This window comes from Rousettus aegyptiacus, unplaced genomic scaffold (assembly GCF_014176215.1).
Source record: "Rousettus aegyptiacus isolate mRouAeg1 unplaced genomic scaffold, mRouAeg1.p scaffold_m13_p_8, whole genome shotgun sequence".
NCBI classification, from domain to species: domain Eukaryota; kingdom Metazoa; phylum Chordata; class Mammalia; order Chiroptera; family Pteropodidae; genus Rousettus; species Rousettus aegyptiacus.
Window position 1 is genome coordinate 32,005,230 of NW_023416311.1, and position 18,772 is coordinate 32,024,001.

The 18,772-nt window shown below is 35.0% G+C and overlaps 2 protein-coding genes across 3 annotated transcripts in view; one reads left to right on the forward strand and one right to left on the reverse strand.

Moving 5' to 3' along the window:
- PRRC1 (proline rich coiled-coil 1) overlaps nt 1–18,084 on the reverse strand; it is a 32,568-nt gene extending 14,484 nt beyond the window's left edge. The window contains exons 1-7 of one of the 2 annotated variants that reach the window (XM_016159015.2): nt 17,952–18,084; nt 13,446–13,571; nt 12,433–12,822; nt 10,589–10,749; nt 7,839–7,941; nt 3,891–4,054; nt 968–1,071 (exon numbers count right to left, since the gene is read on the reverse strand). In XM_016159015.2, the coding sequence (XP_016014501.1) occupies nt 968–1,071; nt 3,891–4,054; nt 7,839–7,941; nt 10,589–10,749; nt 12,433–12,822; nt 13,446–13,551 (1,028 nt within the window). In that variant the 5' untranslated portion in view covers nt 13,552–13,571; nt 17,952–18,084. Of the gene's footprint in view, nt 1–967; nt 1,072–3,890; nt 4,055–7,838; nt 7,942–10,588; nt 10,750–12,432; nt 12,823–13,445; nt 13,572–17,853; nt 17,876–17,951 lie in introns of those variants that run through there. The other variant, XM_036225271.1, reaches the window with a different exon arrangement.
- Nucleotides 1,070–3,657, forward strand: LOC107517862 (DNA-directed RNA polymerases I, II, and III subunit RPABC4-like). Its single transcript, XM_036225272.1, has one exon. It carries the CDS (start codon nt 2,036–2,038, stop codon nt 2,207–2,209), a length of 174 nt encoding a protein of 57 aa, XP_036081165.1. The 5' UTR covers nt 1,070–2,035; the 3' UTR covers nt 2,210–3,657.
- Nucleotides 18,085–18,772: the final 688 nt, after the last annotated feature.

The window sequence follows — 18,772 nt, forward strand, 5'->3', positions numbered from 1 at the left end:
TAAAAAGCTTCTGCAGAGCAAAGGAAATCGACAAAATGAAAAAGCAATTTACTGAATGAGAGCAAACCATATATATAAGGGGTTAATAGCCAAAATATATGAAGAACTCATAGCAAAAAAAATAATAATATTCTGATTATAAAATGGGCAAAGGCTTAAATAAGACAGTTTACCAAAGAAGATAGAAAGGTGGGCCACAGGTACATAAAAAGGTGCTCAATTTCACTAACCATCAAGAAAATGCAAATCAAAACCACAATGAGATATTACCTCACACCTGTTCAAATGGCTATTATTAAAAAGGCAAGAAATAGCAAATGCTGACAAGGATGCGGACAAAAGGAAAATCTTGTACCCTGTTGGTGGGAATGCAAACTGGTGCATCACTATGAAAAACAGTATGGAAGTTCCTCAAAAAATTAAAAATAGAACTACATATGATCCAGCAAATTCCACTGCCGGGTATATATCCAAAGGAACCAAAAACACTAACTAAAAGTGTCCACTAATGGATGAGCTGATAAAGAAAATGTGACACCTATGCATGAACATGTGCATGCAAACACACACACACACGAATATTATTCAGCAAGGAAAAAGGAAAGCTTGCTGTTTATGACAACATGCATGGACCTTGAGGGCAATATGCTAAATGAAATAAGTCAGACAGAGATAGACAAATCTATGATCTCAGTTATTTATGGAAACTAAAAATAAGTAAGAAAACCAGAACTCAAAGAGATACTGAGAACAGACTGGTGATTGCCAGAGGTGGGTGTGGGGGCATGGATAAAATGGATGAAGGAAGTCAAAAGGTACAGACTTCTAGCTACAAAATAACTCACAGAGATGTAATGTACAGAATACTATACTGTCTATTTGAAAACTGCTAAGAATGATCTTAAAAGTTCTCTTAAGAAAAAAAATGTAACTATGTTAAAAAAAAAAAAAAAAAAAAGCCTCTTACTTGTCAGGTAGCAATTCTGCAATGAAGTTTTCTACTGACACAGCAGTCTGTTTTTCATGGATCACTCCAGTTCGCCGCAAAGTATCTATCCGTTCCTGAGCCCCCTGAATAACAAGTGTAGGTTAGACACCATTTCAAGTTATTCAGTATTAAACATACTAATTTATGATTATACAATCAATATATGCATACATTTATGTACAAATACATATATACTCACTATAAACATTCAAATACAGAAGACAAAAAGTAAAAAAGTCCAATGTGTTCCCTCGGTACATAGTATTAACAGTTTGAACTGTACCTTCCAAATTATTCCAATGTGCATTAGTATTTTGGTTGCTATTGCGAAATAGATGATTTTTATATTCTATGTTCCAATTGGTTATTATTAACATAAGGAAACTACGTACTTTTTAGTGTTGATTTAGCAAGAGGCCTTCTAACTAAGTAAAAATCTTTTATTAATCCCAGTAGTTTTTTAGTTGATTCTCTCTTGAATTTTCTGAGTCGGCAATCATATCAACAGTAAATATGTCTTTTCTTTCCTCATAACTTTAAAATATACACCAAACTGGAAATGTATACATTAGACCAAAGCTTATTCAGGAACATTTTAACCATTTATGAAACAAAAGTGAAGCCCTGTAAACACTATACAGATAACTCAAAATCATGAATTAAATATATTAGTTAAAAACTAAAAACTGGATTAATGAGAACAAAGTTGCTGTTTACTACTTTTATCTGAATCACTTCATAAATAGCAATCATGAAGATGTGTGAGAATATGTTCAAAAAGTAAGATAAAAATTTCTACTTCTGAATTAAATTAGCCATGGATAAATACTCATTTTTATAATGGACAGCAGAGCATAATAGTGAATGAGATCAAGTGATCAATTCTTATTCAAATGAAAACTGAGAAAGCTAGAACACTTCTAGAGACAACTGATTTTATCTCAGAGATAACTGAAAGAAAGAAGGTGACAACTGTATGAGGACAGAGAAACCAATTTAATACATAAGCTTATCCGAGTGAGGAGTTTCTCCTATGTGGGGTCCAAAATGGACATCCAGAAGGATGTTCCACCCCCAAAGCAGCAGCCAATGACATATATCTGTGGAGAATGTCACAAAGAAAATAAAATCAATTCTAGGAATCCAATCAGATGCTACGAATGGGGATACAGAATAACGTACAAGAAAAGGACTAAAAGATTGGTGGTTTTTGATGCTTGATGAAACATGGAATTCTCAGAGGAATATCCTTGTATTTGGACTTATTATTTATTGTATAGCTTTGATGAGTGTGCTTATCTTTATAAATATAACTCTATACACAATTTTATTTTAAAAACTATAGTCTTTAGGTATCTATTAATAGTTAATATAGAAACTTACTGGATTTCATTAACCAATGCCACCATCATAAAAAATTAATAATTTTAAAATACATTATGAACCAGCATAATAAATCTTTGAATTGAACACAGCAAAAAAATAAAACAAACAAAAAAATAAAAATAAATGTTAATTCAGTAACTGTTAGGGAATTAGTGGGATGTTTAGAAATTCACCCCTCTTTGAAGGTGGTATTTCAGCTACACACTACAAAGAAATATTCCTAGAACTTATGCTTATGGAACAGAGACTAAGTTTGTTCATTTCCTTTATCCTACAGCTCTGGACTTTATACTTCATAGGGGTCACAAAATATTTCATTGAAATTAGCATCTATAAGAGAGATGAAAGTGAGCTAGGTAGACACTTTTAATTCTTTTTTTCTTTGCTTATTTATGGAATCTGGAAGAGAAACAGAGGGGGTTATACTGACCTCTCTTCTCCTCCAACCACATTCTTTAAATGTGGCATCTTTTGGAGTCACAATTACAGACGCTTTAATATTAGTCCCTACCAAGAGTTTGAGAATAGAATTTTACCTTTATTTTCCAGGCGTATAATAGGTGATCAAGAATTAGATAATATAAAGGCTACACTAAAGTTATTATTTCAGAACTAAAGAAAGATACACAAAGGCCCCTAAGAGCTTGCCCTGTACTCTAAGAACTTAGAGATTTGGTTTAGAATATTAAAATTTCATGCTTTTTCATAAATGCTTGTAGATATTAATTACATCTTTATTTACTGACTATAAGCTAAAAAAAAATGGTCACAACAATGATTGGCTTGTCATATTTAGTGCTATGTTTTTCACGGTTGTACCTTTTCTTGCTGATTTTGCTTTTTAAAATGGTCCCCAAGTATAGTGCTTTATAAAGTTCTGTCTAGTGTTTCTAAGCACAGAAAGACTGTGATGCACTTTACAGAGAAAATGGGAATGTTAGATAAGCCTCAGTTAGACATGAGTTACGGTACTGTCAGTCATGAGAGTTCAATGTTAATGAATCGATATTACTGAATACACACACACACACACACACACACACACACACACACACACATCAAGGTGTATTTAAACAGAAGCAGATATAAAACAAAATTATAGATTGATCAGCTGGCAAAGATGCTGTGACTACAAGCTCACAGGAACCTAACCCTCAAGAAACACATTAAGTGTAAAGTATTATTAATAATGATAGTAATAAAAACTTATAAGACTCAAGGGTTATTATATCTTTAATAACTGAACACTGGGTTGAGATCTCTTTTAGGACTACTTAACTCTCTTCTCTGCATGTTTCCTCCCCTTCCCCCCCCCCCCAATAATCATAACCTATCTTAGGTTTCTTTAAAAGTCATTATATCTTCATAACACTAGAGTTGTCTAATTAAAAACCAAGCTTATCATTATTTCAGTATGTAAAAACCAATTAGCTCCATAGAAACCATAGAATTATAAGAATTATAAAAAAATTCACTGCCGGTTTCTATATCCTGTAAAAGGTGTTCTGTTACTCACTTTTAATCCAGCTGCATAGCCTACTGGTTGTGGGGCAATGTTGGACTGAACAGCTTCCCCTATAACCACAGCTAAGCCAAAGACCTCCTGGAAGGCATCTCGGATAGCAGCAACTTTTACTTCTTTATTTGAAGTTACTACGATATCCAGTTCACCTCCAGATTCTACAAAGACCAGAAGAAAAGTTTGATTCAAAATTAAAATTATGAAATTCTCATAATTACCATCATGTTAACATTTAATTTCCAAAATTATCACTAACCTCACAGAACAATCCAAGATATAGGCATCATATTCCAACAAACACTTAGTCCTGAGCAGTATACCAAATTTTCCTTAGTTTTAAAAATGAGAATATAATTTAAGCAGAAGATGGCACATAACTTTTAATGGTTCTGAGTATCATATCTGCCACAAATAGAGCACACTGTTCTGTAGTCTGTGAAATACTATTCCAGAATTTATTAGTAGCTCCCCCTGAGAAGTGTTCTGTGGTCAAATAGGCTTGGGAGATGATCCACACCTTATTTCTTTCTTGGAAATTTACAATGCACATTGACATAAAGATTCTGAGAAATCCAACAATTAAAAATCATGGTTTTAACCCAGTACTTTCCCTACTTAAATCTGTTCATTGAATACTTTTTTAGCATATAACAACAGCTCCTAAAAAGTGTTCTACAGGTATCAATTTGAGAAATAATGTTATAGCCACTATGAAAACAGTTTATTTTTTACTATATTACTTTATTAACTTAGCCAAGTTTCACTTTCTGATTAGTTTAAACTCTGGACAGACACATTTACTGCATTTTTAAGATAGCAAATCAAAATAGTTTTTCTGTTAATAAAGACATCTGTCTATTATACACTAAATTCTAATACCATATGGATGCCACAGTTGCCAGTCCTTTATCTATGGAGCAATCATAGAAATAAATATCTGGCTTGTAAAGTTTAAGTTACACATTAGGGATGCTCTACCGAAAATGAAAATGACTGTTACTGATACAGTTTATCAGAGTTGCGCAGAAATTCTGCATTAAACAAGACTACCATGAACTGTGTTGTTTTTTTTAATCTCGAAAATAGTTTAAAATATGAGTTAAACATTTTTACTTTATATCCCCATCATTGAAAAAAAAAGCATATACCACAAATGGATATTTATAAATTATACATCCATTACTGTCCTAACACAAATATGCAAGCAGAAATAAAAAGTAAAATACCAACTTTTATAAAACTTGAAATTTAAAAAGGCTAAGAGCAATATGAAATTAAAATATTTTAAAACATTTTTAATATTTCAATTATTTCAAAAACCTGAGTACTTTTTAAAGTAATTTGATCAAATATGCTTAATCATTTTTAAAATCTTGATCTAACATTTTGTGATACACTGAATTCAAAGACCTGGTCCTAAACACAGTATATTTTGCTACTTGGCATTAGGCAATCACTGGTAAGAGATTTCTCAAGAAAGCTGTTATAAAATATTTTGCCTCAGAAACAGTGCTGTGTTTCTCTAATATCTTATAGAACAATTAAAAATATTTTCCAAATATTTGGGCTTTCTATTATGGATCCCTTCCACAGATCCTATTTTTACTGGAATTTCAGAAGTTACTAAAACCTAAAAGCAATGGCTCACATAGGAGAGAAAAAAATAACCTAACCTTTTTTTTTCATTTTTTCTCATACATGTGGGACATATTTCTTGACCCTAGCTGAGTACTACCTCCATTAAGCTTCTGCTGAAAAGGTTTTTCAGACTTTCTGTTGATGACTAGTATTACTTTTCATGATAACAAAGTGAGAATTAATTAAAAGAATGTAGAAAGTTAAACTGTGTTAAAGTCCATATCTAATAGCTCTTGTGCTTTTTGATACATTTAATGTTGTTAAATCAAGTGATTTCTAGAATATCTGTATAAAAATATTTTAAGTTTCACTTTGAGGTTTGTTAGATAAGAATGGTCTTGCTTTTGCTGCCTGTCAAGAAAGTGTCAGTTTTTCACACTCAGTATAACTTTTTAAAACTAACTAATTTGTCAGGAGCCATTCTGAGACATGATGGGAGCCATTATGAGGCACTGAAGAAGTCACGTAGCTAAAAGCCATAGAATGGTTGCTGAGTTTGTTTAAAACAATGGTTCTAGGAAACAGGATGTTGGTAAGCCTCATAAAGTCACCTTTTAAGGTAATGGAATGTTATACTACCATGGAAACAAGAACGTGTAGGATCTTATATAATTGACAAGCACTGTTTTAGATATGTATGGTGTGCTTTGTTATGGTAACGTGGTGATTGATTATGGTATTCAAAATCGCATAAAAAGGCTATGCTAAATAAACTCGGGCTGCAGCTCTGACTGCATGCCCTCCCGAAGAACTTTTCTGTCTTCTTTTTTTCCCCTTAGGCTTCACCCCTCTCTTTCAGGTGCTGTTCGATCTCAGCCGGCTGGCTCAGGCACTAATTAAGATGATATGTTATGATATTATCTAATAACAGAAATTTCTCTTTGTAGCCATCTCTTTATTCCCCATTCCTTGGTTTTTTGCCTTTTTCTTGATGTCATGCAGACTACTTGTTTCAAAAATAGTCGAGTTTGAGTCCTGACTTTATCATTATCCAGTTTCATTATTTTGCTGAAGTCACTGAGTTTATTTCTTCATAGAAAAATACCTAGTACTTCACAGGGCTTGCTCTAAGAATAAATAATTGTTTTCACTGTCTAACACAGTACCCATTAAAAGAGCAAGAGCTACAAAAATACTAGTTCCTTTCTTTCTCTCACTCAAAATAGGAGCTTGTGGAAAAAAGCATATGATACAATCATTATATCAAACTTAATTATTAATATATAAAACTCAATATATATGGTAGGGTCCAATTTCTAAATCCTTTTGCAATTATAAACACCAAGAATACAGCTGATTTAATTCTTGATTCAATTTTCTACTTCAAGAGAAGCAAAATGACTAAATGTAAAAAAAAAAAAAAATGAACATGGTTTCAATTTTGCTCCACCAAGCTTTGTGATCTAAAATACCTTAAATCTCTCTGAATCTAGGTTCCTCATCTAAAACTTGAGGAAAATAATACCTACTCTGCAGAACTCTTGTGAGGATTAGTGCCTGGTAGAGCATTTAATAAATAGTGCTTATCATTATTAGATCTGGTTCTCTGACACTTACTAGATATTAAACTACCAACGGTCAAGACTCATGAAGGCTATTGACTTTTAATTGCCACTGAAAATTTCTATTCAGGCACCTGGTACACAGCTTTGGCTTTTAAGTTACCTACAACAGAATTACTAATAATTGGTCAGTGATACTGCTAAACAATTATGTATTTTCACACGCTGGAGATATACATTAAAAATTAAATGGAATACAGTATGTCTGAAAGATTTTTGGTAATGAGGATTCAAAAATGGTTAAAACAGCTTTCACAATAAACCTAATAATCAGATATTATTTAATAGATCAACTTCCTCTAAAAATATTATTCTTGAGTTAAGCATAAACACAATTAAAATAGATATTAGATAAACATCAAAACCAAATATGAACAAAGCATCACTTTAAATGTCAATAGTGAATAAAGGAAAATTCATAAAAAGCAACACTAACCATATTTATACCTAAAGTCAGTAAGTATGTACACTATGAATTCATATCCTTATCACTCCTCCAAAGTTCATTCTGAATTTTCAAAACATATTTAATGGTATTTAACTAAGAAAAAGAGGAGTTAAAATTACAGAAACTAATACTTGACAATCAACTTAACACAAGAGGTGCTAACTTCGGCAGCATATATGCTAAAGAATATCGGGATTTCCACTGATCACAAGACCTGTGGAATTACAATCAGTGGCTGACATTGGCACAACTTTTAAAAAATATGGCAGCTGCTGGTCTATCTTAAGTACGTACTGATATATGGAGCCATGCCAGGGTCCAGCGTTGTAATCATGCTTTCTACTGAATGTTTTGTTTTATCAAGCACAGATTTCACCATGGGATTTCCGGCCACGCCCTGCATAAAACAAATTAACATTTAAATATCCACTCTAAGCAAAGGAAACTATGATCACCTGGTAATTTAAAAAAAAACTTCACAGACTCATACTTTTGTAAAGTATAAGAAAAATAAGGTTATGGCAATGTTAAATTGCTATTAAGTTTCAAAATGTTTACTCTCAATTTCTTTTATCTATCACAAACCAATAGTAGTCCGCAGACCACATTTTGAATATCACTCGCCTGGGAAGTATGTATACTGCATACACATATGTGTGTATACATATTTATTTCACCTGTCTATATATGTATATATCATTTCATTTTCTTTCTTTCTTTCTTTCTTTCTTTCTTTCTTTCTTTCTTTCTTTCTTTCTTTCTTTCTACCTATCTATCTATCTATCGATCATTCATTCATTCATTCATTCATTTAAAAGATTGGCAAAACTTGTCCATCAAGGCCCCAAACATTATAATCGGATGTCTCTACAGACTCATACTTTGTTCCCTAATAAAAATAAAAACAGTAAAAACATCTTATCTTCATTCCTCCAAAGCTACCTATTAATTTACTATACAATATTCTGCTATGTAGTACTAAGCTTCTTTTTTCCCCAGTTCCCATTTCTTGCTTTATTCATTCCCAAATTCTCCCTTTTAAGCCATCCTTATTCCTCTAGATTCTCTTTCCTCCAGTAACAACTGACATTCAATATTATACTTTATCATATTGTACTGCACTGTATTATATTAATTATACTGTATTAATTATATTACATTATATTATGTTATATTAATTTTAGGTGCACAGTGTAGTGGTTAGACAGTTATATAACTTATGAAGTGATCACCTGATTCTTAAAACCACACAATTAGAAGGAACCAGGTATGAATACTTCCTTCTTGAACTACCCTTCTCTTACGGTAAAAGATACTAGAGAGTGCAAGGACTCCAAGAAGGCATCTGGCTAACAGGCCATGACTCCACCTCTTCCAACCTACCATTAAACTAAGGTGATTCAGAAAAAAAGATGAGTTCATTAACACTGATATTTAAAACTGCTGACCAACATTATGCTGAATATCAGAAGAGTTATTCAGAAGCCCTGTGGAGCTGAACTAGGTATTACAACTGATAAGTGATACAATGACACACGCTCTTAACAAGGAAAAAGGTGACAGTTTTCATACAAAGAAAACCTTAAAAAAGCACAGAGGGATATAAAAAAGCCAGCTTAGAAAAATGTCATCTTCATGAAACATACAATTAAATTGCAGCCACACCATCGGACAGTGATTCCAAAATTCATCAAGTAAAATACATGGAAAAGACTAGTAAAAAAAAATTTATAGAAAACAGAAATCAGCAAACTTATACAGCCCAAAACTGATGTCTTTATGAATGCAGAGATTTGGAAATGACCTAGCTTACTCATCAATGAACACTCCCCCAACCCCGCCTCAGCAGAACAGGTTTTCAATACATATTAATATGACAGAATTATAATAATTAAAATAGTATGGTACTACTGCAAAGACAGGCAGAGCAGTGGCACAGAATACAGAACCCAGACACTGACATTAGCCCCCAATTTGGAAACTAAGATAAAGTGACATACCAAATCACTGGAATATGATGTTGAAACAGTCAATTAAGTGGTCAGGGAAAGAATCACACTTCTATCGCACATAATACAATGAAGTATGTATCAGCTATGTTAAATTCGTAAGTGTCAAAAACCATAAAAGAATAAGAAGTCACAGAAAAACATTTATCATGTTATGGTGAGAAAAGGTCATTTTTATCATTAAAAAAATTGAAAAGAAAAAAAATTGTAGAAATTAGTCCTGAAAATTTAGAAGTTTTTGTGTCAAGAAGCACAATAAGATTAAAATGTAAGATAAAAATGGAGAAAACTGCTACATATAGCATATAATAAAATATTCTTACTACATTGAGCTCTTATGAATTCATCAAGAAAATCATCCTAATTCAAAACCAGGCAAAGAATAAAGACATCACAAAAGAAAACTATAAATAGCAAAAAAAAAAAAAAAAAAAAAATCATGTAAGAAATGTTCAAATTCAGTAACAAAGAAGTGCAAATTAAAACAAAGTATTTTGTTTTTGCCTATAAAATCAGAAAATGTTGTATTAGTAATTTTTAAAATGTTCCCACTGATATTCATGAGGAAATAATCCTGATAAAACAGAGATGAACATAAAGATTTGTATATAAGAGTGCTCATCACAGTTTTATTGATAAGTACTACAATTAAAAAATGCCAAAACACATTTGTAAAATAAAACATGGGTAGTATATGCAATGACATGCAAGGCAAAGCAGCCAGAAAGAAGAAAGAAGAAAAATATTTTGTGACTAGAAAGATATTCCTGATATATGATAGGTAAAGACAAACAAAAATAAACACAAAATAGTGTCTGTCCACATCACTACCCCAATTTGATTTATTTAAAAAAAGAGTACATCTACATAGATATGTACATACAAAACACATGAGGAACTATGGAAACTGGTCATAAGATTAAAAAATATTTTTTTTCCTTATACCATTTTGCATTTTCAAAATTCTCTCTAATTAACGTCTATTAGTTACATAATATAAAAACTAAGCATGGTTTCAAAGTAAATACTGTTTACCTTAATAAAACCCCAGAGTCCACCAGCAGATGCTTCATCCTGACCTCTACCAATTCTAGGATCTTCTTGTTCCTCTGGAAAAGTAATGGCCGATGTGGTTTCAGTTCCCTGGGCCAGAGATGTCACACTGGCTTGCTGAGTAATGGGAGTTGGCAAAATACCTAAAGTAAAAAAAAGTTTAAAATACATAATTTATTACATAAACTATTTCCTTGAAACAAAGGAGACACAATATATGAAATGAGTAGTTCAAAATAGCTTAAATAATTTAACTACATACTCAGGCATTTCAAGATTGAGTTATGGACTCAAAGAATCACCTAAAGCTTTATAAAATACAAGTTAAACACAATTCCAAAAAAGAAATTTCTTTCCTTACACTACCTGCCCTAAAAATAGACAAAAAGTACACATATTAAAAAGTACTTCATATTTGCTCTATTTAGCACTTAGCACTCAGATGTGGATAGCTATGTAGTTCTATTCTCTTTTATGCATAAAAATAATTGACATGAGAATCCAAGCCCATCACATAAAACATGTGACAATTAGTACACATACTCTGTATGCCCTATTTTAACTCAAAAAAGAAAATTTACATATACATTAACATGGGTATAATATTTATACTCTTACAAAAAATTTTATTTATAAAGGTAGATTCACAAAGTTGGATAATAAAAATCACAACAAAGTTGCTTCCTTTCCTAAAATGAGAAACAACAGGCAGAAGATGACATGGATGAAGTTTTGATATTGGTTTCCAACAACCATTCCAGGAAAATCAAAATAGTAGGTATAGCTGACCTAGAAAAGAAAATGGCCCAATACCAATTTATGGCACATATGAGCTTTTATTTGGTTGTGAAATTTTACCTGGCTAAATAAAACTACTCCTTGGATCATTCGGTCCTGATAATTTTTTAAATAAAGCTTTAAAAAACTCTCAAACTTTACCTTGAAGTTTCTCTTTAAGTGCACAAAATGTTAGGACAAAATTTTGGAATTTTGTCTGACACTCTATATGCTAATCACATACTACTAAGTTTTACGACATATAAAAATCATATACTGTCACAGCAATTTTATTTTAATATTTTAAATAGGAAAAACAAAAAGAAGAAACAGGAAATCAAAGAAATGCATTTAAAACATTAATGCAGAGAAACTGGAACCCTCATACACTGCTGGTGGGAGAGCTGCTTTGGAAAGTTGTCTGGCGATTTTTCAGAAGTCAGCAATTCTGTGTCTACATACATACCCAAGACAAATGAAAATATGTATATATTAAAATTTGTACACAAATGTTCATAAAAGTAGTATTCATAATAGCCAACAAGTGAAAACCCGAAAGTTCATCAACTGACGAACTGAATAAACAAAATGTGGTCTATCCATACAATGGATTATTATTCAGCCATAAAAAGTAAAGAAGTACTGACACATCCTACAAGGATGAACCTTGAAAATATTATGTTAAGTGAAAGAAGTCAGTTACGAAAGATTGTATTTTATAAGATTCCATTTATATGAAATGTCCAAAATAGGCAAATTCACAGAGACAGAAAGGAGATTAGTGGTTGGTTAGATCTATGAGGATTTGGGAGGAAGAAGGGAGTGACTGCTAATAGTTACAGGGTTTCTTTTTGGTGCAATTAAAAGGTTCTAAAATTGATTGTGGTGATCATTGCACAACTCTGTAAATACATTAACAACTATTGAACTGTACACTTTAAATGGGAGAATTATATGGTACGTAAATTATATCTAAATAAAGCTGTCATTAAAAAAATAAAACATTAGCTATAGCCATTTATTGCAATGTATCAGTAAAAGAGAATTACCTGTTACTGGCGGTGCAGAAAATGATGGCATCAGAGGTGTCTGGGGAGCTCTTCCTGCATGTCCTCTCGTGATGTCATAAGCTGAACCAACAGAAAATCCTGATGTAGGAGGACCAGAAGAGGGTGCAGACAGAACAGTACTTGGGGCAGAAGTTGAAGTTGGGAAGTGAGATAAAGGAGGATTACTGAAGGCAGCAACAGTTGGTGGAGAAACAGGAGGTGGTACAGAAGTAAGAAGAGGTGGAGCAGAAGGAACTGGTGAAGGAGGCACAAAAGGCAACGATGCAGAAGGCCTCACAGGAGGAAGAGATTGCTGAGGGGTAGAGTATGCGTGAGGTGGCAAGGACTGCATAGAAGATACATTTGGAGATGAAAAGGAACTGGTTGCAGCTAGAAAAAAGTGGGGAGAAAAAACCCACTAAATTAGAAATGCTTTTCACTTAGTTTTCAAAGTTATCTCTTTACTTTCTTCTTGTAAAACTTTTAAATATAACAGATCATATCCCAAGAATTATTTTTTAAATGTGTAATTCAGAATACACAACAAACATGATTCAACGCAAATGACTTTTAACTCCCTCAAGTAAAAGCAGCAGCTATCTAAAATTATGGTACTATTCCTAAGATCTGTTATTTGTCTGTTTTCATGTTTTAATAGACTAAAGCTATTTCTAACTCCTGCTGAAATGAGCATAGTATACACACTGAAAGTTCAACCACTTTGGTCAGAATATTAATCACCACAGAGTCACAGAACATGAGACAAAATCTTTTAGTATATTTTTGTCATATGATTTATCGTCAATATGAAAATAAGGTGCCTTTATACAGCAAAACATACATGTTTCCTGTCTTTGGGCCTAAATAAAAAAAGACCGATTTCCCTTCATCGCGGCAAAGATCAGAGATGTTTTAAAATATGCATTCTTTTTAACTGACTCTGAGAAAAGGTAACAGTCTCTTTATTATCTTCACAACACACTAGATGCTAGACACTAGTCAACTCCATGTACCTAAAGGAACTGGGGTGGAAGACAATGCAGCAGCAGCAGCCAGTCCAGCAAGATTTGGTGGAGGAGTTCCAGGTGGTGTTGTCTCTATTCCACTCTCTTCCATCATTTTTATTCAGTTATGGTGTACTGTAAAAATATAAAAATGTACTAAGTATTACACATCAGTCAAAAGTATATTTTTAAGGCTTGTATAGTGAGAGAATAATTTCACTAAATAATCATTAAAGGATGGATGTCTGTCTTAATGTTTATAATGCCATTTCTTTCCAGATGAAGGGTCTGTCAAAATTCCTTAAAAAAGTGAGAATATTAAATGTGTAAGCATTTCGTACACATACTTTATAATTAGAAAAAAATTTTATGTTCACTATATAATCAATCATCCAATATATTGGTAAATAATATATACTATTATATAAACAGTATGTTAGTAAAAATTTAACTAGTATATTACTAATTTGTCACATGAATATTAGATTTATATCTAGGTTCCAGTCACTATTACATTTAAAATAAAAATAAATTATTTAAGTTTTTGAAATATTTCCTCTATCCCCATAAAGCTTCGTATGTGGGCTACTCCTCCTGTTGACATTCAAAAATAATAAAAAATACTCAATTCTTGGTTTTCCTAGTTCATATTCTAAAACATACCCAGTAATGGCTGAATGATATGTCTCAGGTTTTAGAAAAGTTAACTAGAGCAAAAGTGCCACTAGATAGCAAGGTCCTACCAGATGACAATAGATTATAAAATATGGGAGAATATCTTTAAAAATTATACAATTTCAAGCCTGTCTCTATTATAAACTTAAAACTTTTAAATCTTCCAAATATGTTGTTGGTGTTTTTACTCATTTAACATTCAGTGACGGTCAACTGCTTGCCAAGCACTGTACTGGTGCCTCTGGAAATACAATGAAAGCAAAAATGGAATACTTACACTTCAGTACAGGAGATAATCAAAAAACAACATCAATGTAGAATGAATTATAGCCTGGATTATGTGCTCTGAGCATAAGAACGCAGATGTTTGACATGTCTGATTTTCTTTTCTTTTTTTTTCCCAATATGATTTTGACTTGAAAGTCTGGGAAGAGTCTGTCAGGAAGTCACATATAAACTGAAATGTGAAGGATGTGGCAGAATTAGGCGAGGGAAAGGCAATAAGGAGGGAAGATTCTAGGAAAAGTGAATGTACAAGAGGTATAAAGACCCTATAAGGTAGAAGGAACAGGACACATTCAAGAAAATCCATGTCACAAGGAATAGAGAAGAAAAATGAGAACTAGAGACACAGGCAGGAGCTCAAACTGTGTTGAGCTTTATAAGCCAGGCAAAGGAGTTGGTTATTCTCAAGAACATGAAGTCACTACAAGGCATTTAGGCTGGAAGTGATCTTTTTTGTCTCTTAACTTTTTTGAAGAAATTTTATATTGACAAAAAGATACAAAAATAGTACAGTTTCTAAGTACCCTTAACCCAGCTTCTCCCAATAATAGAATCTTATATAACTATAGCACAATGAATCAAATCAAGAAAATTAACATTGGTACAATATTAGTAACTAAAATACAGACTTTATTAGGACTTCACCCGTTTTTCTATTTGTGCATGTGTGCATGTACATGTATAGTCCCATGTCTATAAAGTCTCATCATATGCACGAACTCAAGTAACCACCATCACAATCAGGACACAACTGTTCCATCATCCTTAAGAAATTCCCTAATGCTGCTCCTTTGTCACACCTTACCACCAACCACAAGCCCTGACAACCAAATATTCTCTGACGTTTTCTCATTTTGTGAATGTTAAAACAGAATCATACACGACATAACCTATTGAAATTGGCTTTTTTCATTCAGCATAATGCCCTTCAAATCCATTAAGCTGTTGGATGTATCAGTAGTTATTTCTTTTTTATTGCTGAAGAGTACTCCAGTTTATAGATGTACCACCGTTTACCTATTAATCTATTGAAAAACATTTAGGCTGATTCCAGCTTTTGACAATTTACATTTGTGTTTTGAAAAGATTCTTTTGATGACAGTATGCAGATTGGGCCATAAGGTAGTCAGAGTAAATGCAGAGAGACCATTAAGAAGGACACAGAAGTAGTTCAAATAGAAAGTGATAACACACTGGACATTTAGGGATGTGGGGAAGAGGATGCCTGTCTCCCAAGGGTCATTTGGCAATGCCTGGAGACATTTTTGGTTGTCAAAACTAGAGTGCTACTAGCATCTACTAGGTAAAGACTGAGGATTCTGCTAAAAATCTTACAACACAGGACAGCCACCACAAGAAAAACTTATCTGGCCCCAAGCATCAATAATGCCAAGGTTGAGAAACTTCAGCCTAGAGTAAGGTGATGAAGCAGAGATAGAGAAGATTCGAGAAATGCGTAGGTGGTTAGATTCAGTGACAGACTGGATATGGGAGCAATGAGGAAGAGAGGCATGACTTGGACAACTGGATAGATGGTAGTGCCATTAACTAAGAGAATATTAAAAAAGGTCAAGGTGTTTGATTTGGGAGAAGGGTGGTATGTAGAGTTTAATATTGGACATGCCAAGTTAAGCCCCTTGAACCATCTAAGGAAAGGCAATGACTTGATTTGCAGCTTAGACACCACATAAGTGTGGGTCTTTCACATTTACTGATAGTCTCTAAAGTCACGCTCTGAGATAGGTTAAGAAGAGAATACCAAATGAAAAGAGAGGATGACCCAACCAATCTCTGAAGAACAGCCAGGCAGAAGACAAGCTGGCAGAGAAGAATGAGAGATGACCAGAAAGAAAACTTGAAGACTGTGGTGTCCATAGGCCACAGAATGTTTCAAGGTAGAAACAGGCAACAGTATCAAAGTGTGCAGAGACACCAAAAAGGATGATATCTGAAAAATTCAATGATTTGCCAAACTGAAGATCAATGTAGTGAGAGCTGTTTCCATGGAAGGAGTGGGGACAGAAACCAGTTTGAACAGGACTGAGGAGTGGGAGTTAAGGCAAATAGGCACAACACTTTAAAAAGTTTAGCTGCGAATGGAGAAGATCTATGACAGTAAGTAGAGAACAGAGATCTGGGGAGGCAAAATCCGTTCCTTCTGTACCAAAACACCAAAGGTAGATAACCTGGGGATTTTTACCACTCCCAATAAAAGTTCTCTCTTCTTCATCGTCCCATTTTTCTATTAGTTATTCATTTCCTTCTACAGATGCTACCAATTCCTTACAGTGATTAGTGGAAGTCAGATTTAATAATAACCTTGATCCCTAATATTACATACCTTGGTAAAGGAACCTGTACAATGTATGCAACCCATAACATGAAACAATGGTCATTTTTTTTCAGTCTTTAAAATCATTACTATCTGAGAACTGGCTCAAAGACAATATTGCATAAATTGTGTATATATAAATGTAATACTTTCTACTAAAAAAAAAAAAAAGCTGTTGTGATAAGATAACGATGAAGTGTCAGAGTGGGTAAAGGTTTTAAGTGCTCAAGTTTGGGCACAAAACGTAAATTAATGTACAAACATTAAAGTGGATAGCTACTTATATAGATAAGGGAAACAGGATAACAGAGCTTTGATAACGGTAAAAACACTACTAGCAATTATTGTTGTACTACTACTGGTGAAAAAGATGGTCTGTACTACCAGAGAGTGAATGCTAGGGCAGGGGTCTGAGTTTTGTCTCTGCAGTCTCAGCAATGATCCCAAAGTAAACTTCCATAAATGTTCACTGAATTAAAGAGCAGCTGTACAGGAGAAAAACGAGAATGACAAAATGTGTCATGTTCGCAGAAAGGTACAGGTTCTTAAAAACTCTACCTTGAATGACAAAAACTCTCTTGGATAAAATTCTGCCAACCTAGGATACGGGCTACTCCGTAAACTTGCCTGAAGCAGGTCCCAGGTTCAGAGAGTAGAATACAAAACCCCTCTGGAGCAGCACCAGGTACTGACCAGGGAACCTTAAAGGATAAGCTACTTCTCATTGCAGGCCCGGTTTGTTGACCTAGGAGTTTCCAAGGCGGGAGCGGCCGAAATCCTGTTACTGGAACAGTGGCCTGCCCCAGGATATGCCACGTCTCCAGGCCGGGCTGGGCAGGGCTAAGGTCAGCAGGCGCCAGCCGCTGGTCTCTCCCCTGCGGCCAGAGCACTGGAAGGTGGAGCCAAATGGCCAGGGGCGCCGGCCTCGGTCGGACAAGAGCAAAGTGCCGCAACGAGAGCCCCCAAACCGCACCCAGAGTGCAACCCGCGGTGGGGTCTCATTGTCTGGAGAAGCGCACCAGTTCCCAGGATGCACCCTGCATGATCCCACAGCCTACGCCAGGAATGAACGACTGGGGCTCCGAAAAGACCCTCGCCTACCGTGGCGCCCGCCAGCCCGCCCACCTTGCAAGGACTGCTCCCCTTGGCGCCTGGCTTTGGCGCCCACATCCTGAGCAGCCGCAGTCCGCATGCACGCGCGTTGCTCCCAGGCTGATGCTCACCTGGGGCCCCAAGAGAGTGTCTGCGTGGCAGATGAAAAGTAGGGGACAGGGAGGTCGGGAAGTTGAGACTATGGCTCCAGGAAGACGAGGAGGATACAGACAAGATTTCCCTCCGCACGTCCCCGCCTCCAAGATGGCCACCGGCGGCGCACGCCCCTGCGGCTGCCACGTCGGCGCTCCCCGCCCCGCGCCTCGCCCCGCCCCGCCCCGCCCCGCGTCCCGCCCCGCCCCTCTCGCCAGGAACCCCGCCCCCAGCCGCGGGTCGAACCTGTCCGAAAACCTCCGTCGGAAGATCCTTTCGCCCGCGGAGGCTAGGCGCTGCCTTCCTACGGGAGCATTCTGCAGTAGGTCTGTCCTCATTTCCACTCCGCACCCCCCACATGCAAGAATGCACTTTTATTCTGTGCCGTGGACGCCCACGGAGATAGAGATGAGCCAGCCAAAGTTATCTAATCCATTCTCCACCTCCTGGCAGGACCACACTGCAGAAACAGGGGACTTATCCCATGTATTTCAGATTTACAGAAACAGCAATTGCATCAGGAGATGACCGGGTGGGGAAAAGGTAACAGCTACTGTACTGATTTTTCCACCAAGTACATGTATGAAAAAACAAAGACAAAGATGATCAATTTTCTAAATCTTCTACGTTCCACTTAAAACAGTACCTGAAACAGTCTGTGCTCAATGATGTACATTAAATAAATGAATGGAGTGCAATGGAGGAAAATAAGGAATTTGAAATCAAAAGTCCTGGTTTGGGTCTGGGACTACCCTAAAGCCAGTTGTGTGCTTGCATGACCTTGTATAGGTTACTTAGT